The 9,426-nt window shown below is 28.6% G+C and overlaps 1 protein-coding gene across 1 annotated transcript in view; it reads right to left on the bottom strand.

Annotated features, from left to right (window-relative positions):
- Nucleotides 1-207: 207 nt before the first annotated feature.
- The window catches only part of LOC108574577 (farnesyl pyrophosphate synthase), a 9,901-nt gene continuing 682 nt past the window's right edge, over nt 208-9,426 (bottom strand). The window contains exons 2-7 of the mRNA XM_017937194.1: nt 2,825-2,993; nt 1,936-2,076; nt 1,559-1,762; nt 960-1,124; nt 642-854; nt 208-544 (exon numbers count right to left, since the gene is read on the bottom strand). Of these exons, the coding sequence (XP_017792683.1) occupies nt 335-544; nt 642-854; nt 960-1,124; nt 1,559-1,762; nt 1,936-2,076; nt 2,825-2,993 (1,102 nt within the window). The 3' untranslated portion in view covers nt 208-334. The remainder of the gene's footprint in view (nt 545-641; nt 855-959; nt 1,125-1,558; nt 1,763-1,935; nt 2,077-2,824; nt 2,994-9,426) is intronic.

The raw sequence follows: 9,426 nt of genomic DNA on the forward strand, positions 1-9,426 counted from the left end.
ACAAGAAAATATATGTATGTATATAAAATATTTTATTTTATGAGCTCGGAATCAATAGTTTTATTATTCATTATCTGTTCTTACTATTAACATTGTACGAATTATTTAATAGCAATGATAATCAATTATTTTCATCCATTTATAGTTTAATATTCTTATAAAAAATTCCTATACAATGGAAATAAAATGCAATTGTTACTAGTCCTTATTTATCCTTTGTCAGTAATATTAGTAATAAACATTTAATTTCTAAAAATGCATAAAGTAAAGGAAGCACAGTATATTTTTTCCTGAATTACAATAACGACACAATTTGTCGTTTTTAACTGCATAATTAATCTTTTCGTGCCACTCTACGGCATACTCTGTGAAGTAACTTAAAAAAGAAGTCATGCGGAAGACCACGCGATACTTGTTGTATATGAGTGTTTAATAAATTGTACGTTTCTTCTTCATAAATGGTATAAGTATTTGGTAAACCTAATTCATTGTAAAGCTGTTTCACACGATTTACTTTGTCTATATCAGATTGTCCATAACATTCCTGTGTAATACCAATATTATTTATATTGTTACTTAATAAATGAAAGTTTGATTGAATGAAAATTAGTAAAAAATATTTGTAGTGAAAATATATTTACCTCTAAAACCTTTCTTTGCTCTTGTGTAGCACGTTGTAAAGCTACAACAACAAGCCACGAACATTTTCCTTCTGCTACATCTGTACCAATTTTTCCAGTGGTCTCTGAATCACCATAGCAATCTAAATAGTCGTCTTGTACTTGAAAAAAGTGACCCATTTCTAGTAAAATTGTTTTTGCTTGCCTGTACATTTCTGAATCTTTTATATTAGCCTATGAATAAATAAAAGTTTCGTATTGTAAAAATAATTTTTGCTAGGAAAATATTACAATTTCAAAAATTACAAGAATCATATACTGTTTGCTAATTAAACTTACAAGACACATAGCAGCAGTAGTTGGTAACACAAATGAATAGTAAGCTGTTTTGTATTTAGCAATAGAATTGTACCGATCCATGGTAAACAAATCTAAATTTGATTTTTTTCCAAAATTTGTTGATAATAAATCTAGACATTGACCCATTAACGTTTTCCATGTAGACTGAAAATAATATAACATTGCACTCAATAAGTTTTACACATGTAGCTTAATTAATGTTTAAAAGTATGCATTGTAAATAATTTATAATGAAAAAATTATATGAAAATTTTTTGCTTATAAATGTTTATTTTGTAAAAAAATCTTATTCACTTTATTTGGATGTAAAAAATGTTGAAAAAAAAGAAAGAAATGGTAAAGAATAAGCAATTTAATATGATAAACAGTATTTTTGTATTTTTAATATGGTAGACAAAGCTTTATGTGTACCAATAAAACAGTACATTTATCTAAAAGTGATTATGCTTTATCAAATAATTCTATTAACTTCAGTAAATGTACAGCACAGCTATAATCAAATTTCTATTTAAATGGCACAACATTCATATAACTTTTTCTATTCGTGTACTGTTTAAATAGAAAAAATTGCTACATACATCTAAAAACAATTCTATGAGATTTAAATAACAGTCTTTCGATTTAAAGTGTTTCCTAAGGAGCCGGTATATACACATTTTCAACATTATACCATCATTAACAGCCGCCAACCCAATACCATTATTTAAATACCAGCATGGTTGATTTCGTCGCATTTTGGATTGATCTTGAATATCGTCAATTACCAAAAAGAATGCTTGTAGCTATAACATAATGCTTTTATATAACCCTATATGTAAAAAATATAAGAAATTCTTAATTTTTTAAATTGACAGAATAGAGAGGAATTAATAGAAAATTTGGGTATTATTTAAGATGTATATAAATATTAAGAAATCTTAAAACAGTACAAAGAATAAAATAAAAAGTTACAAACCAATTCTATGCACCAGCCTAGAATACGTGCTAAACGAATATTTTCTTCTGTTAATTGATCAGAAGAGGATAGTAATTTGTATGCGTGTATAACCGTCAACGCTCTATTCTTCTTTCCTACAGGAACATTGTACTGCAGTACCTAAATATTAAACAGAAGAAAAAAAGGAATTTAAAAAAAAATTTATATATCAGATAAAAACATGAAAATCAAATTTTATTGTCAACAAAAGTTGCATATTTTGATCGATTTGAACAAGTTTTAATGCTTCAAATAAATTTTTTAAATAAAGTAAGTTACTGACATAACTATAATTAATTTGTAACAATTATAATTAAATCTTCGAAGTATTCTACACAGTTTGAAATATATTTCCGTCGCTATTCCTGTAAGGAAAAGTTTCCCTGTGACAAGAACTGTGATCTGTGGCCAAAAAACAAAAACATCGTTGAGAAGAAAACTCATCCTCAGAGGAAGATCTTAATGAAGTCTGCATATTTTGCAATGAACTTTATGTTTGTTCGGGATTTTCACTCTTGAAATAAGTTAAAGTAAGCTTATTAGCTAGTTTTTTTAACTGGCAAAATGAAAGATTTTGTAATTGCACTAAATTTTACATGGTTTTAAATGGACGCCCGATTTTACCCCATTCATGGGGCAAAACTGGGTATTTCAACATTTTCGAAAAATCTTATTTCCCTTGGTAGCCAAACATTTTTTTTTTTAATCTCACTTTCATTATCAGATACCAATTATGTGCTGTTTTTTTACATTAATTTTGAACTCACAATATAAAATATGATAAGCCAAATATCATGTTAAATAACCGATTGATATAATGACCAATAATATTAAACATTAAAAAAAAAGATGTACAATAAAAAGATACCTTCGCCAACCATTTGGTAACATCTGGTATGTCAAGGTCACCAGCATCCGTAAGGTCACGAACAATATCGGGCCAAATAGCCATTAGTTCACGGCTTTCATCTTTACTCGACAGAAACGTATTCTGAGACGTGGAGGAATATATCGTCCGTACCCCTGCATTCGTTGATCTAAAAATGAAAATTTCAACAATAACAATTAACTTGTTAATCATTAATTTTAACGATGTTTCTGTTTTTCATCGATGATAATAAAAAAAAATAAGCAGCATATGAATAAATTTATTTTAAGGAATCTTAAACTTTCGTAGCAAATTTGTTAACGAATTAAAAATAGGTTAAAACTGCAGTATCGGATGAAATTTTCAGCATGTATATAATTGACATAAATCTGCAAAACGTATGTCATAAATTTTCACAAGCTCAGATAAAAACGGTTGTAAAAAGTGACCTAAACAACTTTCTTCGCGATTCCCATAAATTACAGGTTTTTCCAAATTTTTTGTACACATTATCCAGTGAACTAATCCTTTGTAACTTCTAAAAAAAACTCAAGTCGTTTGGTTCAATTAAAAAAAAAGTTATTCTGTTTTAAAGGGTATACGTATACTTTTGTCCGATACTGTAATTGAGAGAATTGTACGCCAGCGTTTCGGCAGAATTGCAACTACTTTTCTCAGAGACACACTAAGGAAGTTAGCTGCAATACTGGCGAAACACGTCGGTATGTACAAATTCCTAATAAAGAAGTTTTACACCGGAAAACCTCGAGAAAAAGAACAGCTACACTACCGGCCGAAAACATGGACAACATCACTGTGCATTGTAAATTACACAAAAAGTTACGGAAAAAAACTAACAACTTCAAAAATTTTTCAACGAAGTTTTTATCATTCGAATCAATCGAAATGAGGAAAAATTGCCAATGATCTCCACAACGGCAATTCCAAATCTATAAAGAATTAGTAGCAGATTCAATGTTGGTATAAATTGATAGGTGATCTGAAATGTTTGGCCGGTAATGTATACCTACCCAGACTGTGAAAACCTAAAATTCTGAATTGAGAGAATATTATACAAATGTTATACGAATAATTTCAAATGTAAGTATATCATTGTAATTCTACCTATAATTGTTATATTAAATTGATTGTTATAAAAAATTGTATTAGATTATTATAAAAAACGTCGGTTGAGTACATAATATTCATTAACAGTGAAAAAAAGAGGTGTCTTGTTTAGAATTGCTGTTTCGCTAGATATTTTCTCGAGACAAATTCAATATAACAACAAATGATACGTACTCTGAATTCATTTTCGACAAGAAGGAAGTTTCTCTGAACCACTGTGAATCTGATACAAAATACGAGGTTTCAGTTGCTTCGCGCCCTATATATATATATATACATATATACACATATATACAGGGTGTCTCATTTAAAGTGTTAAAGTATTGCAAGGTGTTATCGTAGACAAAAGTAATAATAAACTTGTCCATGGATATTTCAACGACCATTTTAAATCAACTGCATACATAGTTGAGGAAATCATGTAACAATCAGATCTAACAGAAGAATAATAATATATTTCAATAATGCGAATATTAATATTTATCAAAATTTTTTTCAAACTTCGACAGACATTTTTCATTAACGTGTTTCCCGCGCTCGATGGTTTATACAACAATTTCTAAATATAAAAGTATCATTAAACGAGTAAAGATATTTTATGACGTAACATTCGAGTAAGGTAAATGCAACAGAATATTAGAAGATTAGAATATTAGGAATTAACACGTTCGCTACATACGATTTCCAATAAGAGCCCAACGTCACACATGTGTGACAGTAAATGAATTTTATTTATTCACTTAATAAATAAACGAAATCTGCTCTGAACCTGGCAAATATATTTCAAAACAGTGGAAGATATATAAGTATCGCGTGTGGCCTGAGATTATGTTACAATATTTTCAACGTTTTAAGGATAACGTTTATTTTTCTTGAATTTGATATTTGAACGCGTGTGTCTTTTAACTCTAAATACTTCGAAAACGCTTATTTTCCATTGAACACGAAATGTACTAAAAAGAGGCTTGTATTCTGTTCATATATTAAATATTCATCTATAATCATCAATATTCATATATAAAAATATATTGTGACGTTACCTAATTGCGAAATTGGAATGACCAATCTCGTAAGCAAGAAACGTGTGCACAAATATTAACCCTCGGACAACAGATGGCATGATAGTCGCACGCACGACGAATGCTGGATCAAATATGACCCAATGCTAATAAAATGTTTTTCATACGTAAGCGAAACCACATTTTCTTATTTTACTGAACATTGTATTGTTTAAAATGATACACATATATATTATGATTAAAATAACAAACATATTTGTAATATAAGGGGAAGAGAGTCGTGGCTCTGTTTCGAATGCAGATTGAAACAAGATACATCTAAAGTCTGGGTCAGCGGTGACCCGGTATCCGCCGTCCGAAGTTTAAATCGCACACGAATAAAGGAACGAATACGCATGCAAGAATTATGAATTGTACAATTGGAAAATCACATAAGAATTATATAATTGGAAAAATCTTTTAAACCATCTTATATAATTCATAATATTTTTCAATCTTCCTTCATTACAATCGACAAAATTTTAACATAGAAGGTAAAAGATAACAAAAATTTGATCACGATTTTCTATTAAAAAAAAAAAGAAGAAAAAAAACTACTATTTTCATATGGTTCACACTGTATACTGCGATACTAACATGACAATGGTAACGGCCATAATAGAGGTCACGTTTTAAATGCACATGTTGTTAGAATATCGGAGTTCTGAATTAATGCAGTTTTTTCACGTTGCCAATAGAAAAATATGTAAAATAATGCGAACATTTTTTGTTCGAAATTTCCACCGGTAACACTGCACGCTTACAAAGTTACAAAGTTAAAAATAAAATAACCCAATTCGTTACGTGTCTGTGTTAAAAAACAAATTTAAATAAAAAGAATTTGTTCTATACGTATGTAATCTTTTAGATCAGGACAGATCGAGGACAATGTTCAAGGATAGCCACCTTAGATCACACTACTATTTTGAAGCAGAGAGACACGCACGCGCGCACAAACAAAATCGTAATGTTACCAAAAAGGTAATGTTTTAACCCTCCGTTGTCACTCTGGGTCCTATAGACTCACAATTTTACTTAGGAGAGGAATATCTTCAAGGTATCGCTTTTAATGCCACTAATGTTTTCATTAATTTCCAGTGGTTACACTGCTGAAAATCTGGTTGGTATGTGTCTGGCAACCATCGAAAGTAAACTGTGAGTCAGAATGACCCTGTGTATGACAAAGGTGTACTTTTTTGCTGCAATAGAGCAAATACTTTATTTTTGTCGAAATTTTATACTTGTTGTGTTGTAGTTGGTCCGAAGATCATTATTTTTCAGTTTTTGTAATTCATTATCTATTTCACACGTAAAACCAGTTGCCAGTTGCAATTGACAGCCAAACAGGGTTTAAAGAAATTATTAATACACCTGGTGGATACTTTTTTTTTTTTTTTTTACGAAAACCATATGCACAATCAACTCTTCTTTACATACGTTGCATCCGCGAAATGTGAAAAGGCTTAATTTAGAGAACGTGATGTACGTTGCAGATTGTGAAACTTCACAGCAGTGCCCGTCTTACTGGAGACCAATGTGCGACGAACATCGCATGTTCTTATGTATCGACTGTGGAGGATATTTCTTTATAATATCATTTCTTTTAAACATAAATATACAAATATATAATAAAAATGAAAAGATTTGTATCTGTGTATGAAAATATATCAATCTTTCCATATAAATGTATCTCCTTCTTACTTAAAAATTGCTCTCATGCAGTATGTAAAATAAATTTTAGCCTTTTTTGAAATATACACAATTTTTTCTTTTTTAATGATAACTTTTTTTTATCAAAACATATTCTACGATATACAAGCTACATTCCCAAATTTTTTTGATTCAATGTCACTGCTATTTTTTGAACACCAACCACTTAAAGATTGAACTGGGACAGTTAGACCCAGTGTGACAACGGTGATTCGTAAAAGAGGTGCTACAACGGAGGATTAAATAAGTCTCAGTATTAGCTACAAGAATATGCAATAAAAAATGTAGAATTCCACTTAATAATTGAAATGTGACCTTCACCGTGACATTTTCAACGTTATCTCAAGGTCAAATAATTATCATCATGATATATCCTCCTCGATACCATACAACTTTCATATGAAACATTTTTTCACATTTCTGATACTTAGAGAAATAATCACGTGTAGACATTTAAAACGGACTTACTGTATAGGAATTACAGAAAGAAATTAACACTGACTTTTGTTGTTATAAACAATTGTCCAGTAATTTTTGTTTAACAAATCAATCATATTTTAAGAAATCTTTACTAATCTGTAAATATAGATGCACACCTTGGATAACATATCTATAATTTTTTATTTGTGCCCCAAATTTTTACTATACATTATTTTAGACATTATACCGTATAGGTATTAATATTAATCCATTCGGTGTTAAGTAATAGCACATCGTGCGCGGTGGGATAGAGTTTACACAATCGTTGAATTGGGCACAAACATCTGATAAGTAAAAAATAAAAAAAAAAATATGGTTTCAAAAATTTCAAAGATGAGCGTCTCTTTTGAAAAGTATTTCACCGTACACGCTCCAAATACCCAAAGTTTGTGGCTTATTTCTCGAAAACAGAATTAATTTGAATTAAATGATTAAAGTTAATCATAAAAAAACTACAATGAAGATATGAATCTTTTTTATCAAAGTAGAAAGAACCAAGGAAAAAATAAAACACTATTTTTTGAATGCATGAAACATAAAGATTTATATGATTTTCCAACACAGTAAGCTATGGAATCGTTATTCAAATCAGTCAACTGTTATGTGAATAGAGAAATGATTTTTACATGAGTCAGTTTTCCTCATCTGTGAATCTATTTTTAATTTTCAATATGTCATCATTTGAAAAAAATATTGAACCAGAAGCTGTACAATATGATATTTTAGAGGTACAGCTGTATTTAAGTTCAATATATGACACTATCAAAAAAATAATGCTAAAATTGAATCGAAGCCTAATATAACCAAATAATTTGTTTTCTGTTTGGGATATTTCAACTAATATTCATAAATTTAAAATCATAAAATATAAAATCACAGAACAGTGGAGGAGAAATGGGAACGGAAATAAGCAAATCCATTACTGTGATTTTAAAGGCAATAACACATCGTGGCACACAAACAATCATACAGTGTAACCCTAATGAGAGCAAAGAGAACTTTTTCAACATGATTATTAATATGAAAATATAAGTAAATAGTATTGTATTAATTGTATTACACAAAACTTATTCATTTATGAGCAGTTTTAACAGTCTACTATAGTTCAACGAATTTATATATTTAATTTTTTATATATCAAAATTGATGTAAAGTACATAAGTTTTACTTTATCTAATAGTATGTTGCAAAGATTTTCACTACCCCAGAAATAGATTTAATATTTTATATCTTCCATAATATCATAAACATACAACAGTACACTTATTACTATATAGTACTTACTTATTAAAGCATAGAAATGCAAAAATAATGCTTACCGCCACTATAACAATACAACACAATTATCCAAAGTGAATCATATAATTTGGGTGAATTACAGTTTTCATCTCATTGAAGATAGAAGAATTAAATAAAATAGAACATCTACCTTCCTATGATTTCATTTTTGTAAGTACAGCAATATGTTCATTTTCTTTACATAAATGAATTATTTAGATAATTTGCGTAACAAGGTATAAAAACAAAATGTTTAAAAAATAAATTAGAAAACATTTGCAATTGTTATTAAAATAGTTTCTATTTGAAAAGAGGTTCAAATATTTCACCAATGCAAATTCTTATGGCAAATATTTGAAGATGCATAATGAATTCAGAATTTTATTGCTAACCATCATATTGTTAAATGTATAAATGTCACATACTGGTAAAATATTTGAACATTTATTTGAATAAAACATACTTAATAAAAACATGCAAATATTTTCATACCTTATTGCAATAATTTCTTATGCAAAATAACCACAAGAGTTGATTGATTAAAAAAGTATATATGTATAATTTATAAAAACAAAATCCATAGATATGTAGATCTTCCGAAACTGATCATAGTTTTTCTTCACCATCTTTCACAGTTCCAATGAAATAAAAGTTATGAAACATTTCAATTATGAAATTCAACATACATACACATAATTTCAAATATTAAAAATATATCTTACATGTTCTGGCACATGTTTACTAATATATTTGCATGAATCATAAACTTATGCTTATCATCGATACAACAAGTCAATAAATATAAGTAAACAAAATAATTACTGTTATATTGTCAAAACACTTATAATTATTACATAACAATAAATTCTTAAATCATAAGATAAGCTAGATAAATGTTATATTGATTGAAATAATTTAATATTGTTTAATTCATGTTACATAAAAGTT

This window comes from Habropoda laboriosa, unplaced genomic scaffold, assembly GCF_001263275.1.
Source record: "Habropoda laboriosa isolate 0110345459 unplaced genomic scaffold, ASM126327v1 scaffold175, whole genome shotgun sequence".
NCBI classification, from domain to species: Eukaryota; Metazoa; Arthropoda; class Insecta; order Hymenoptera; family Apidae; genus Habropoda; species Habropoda laboriosa.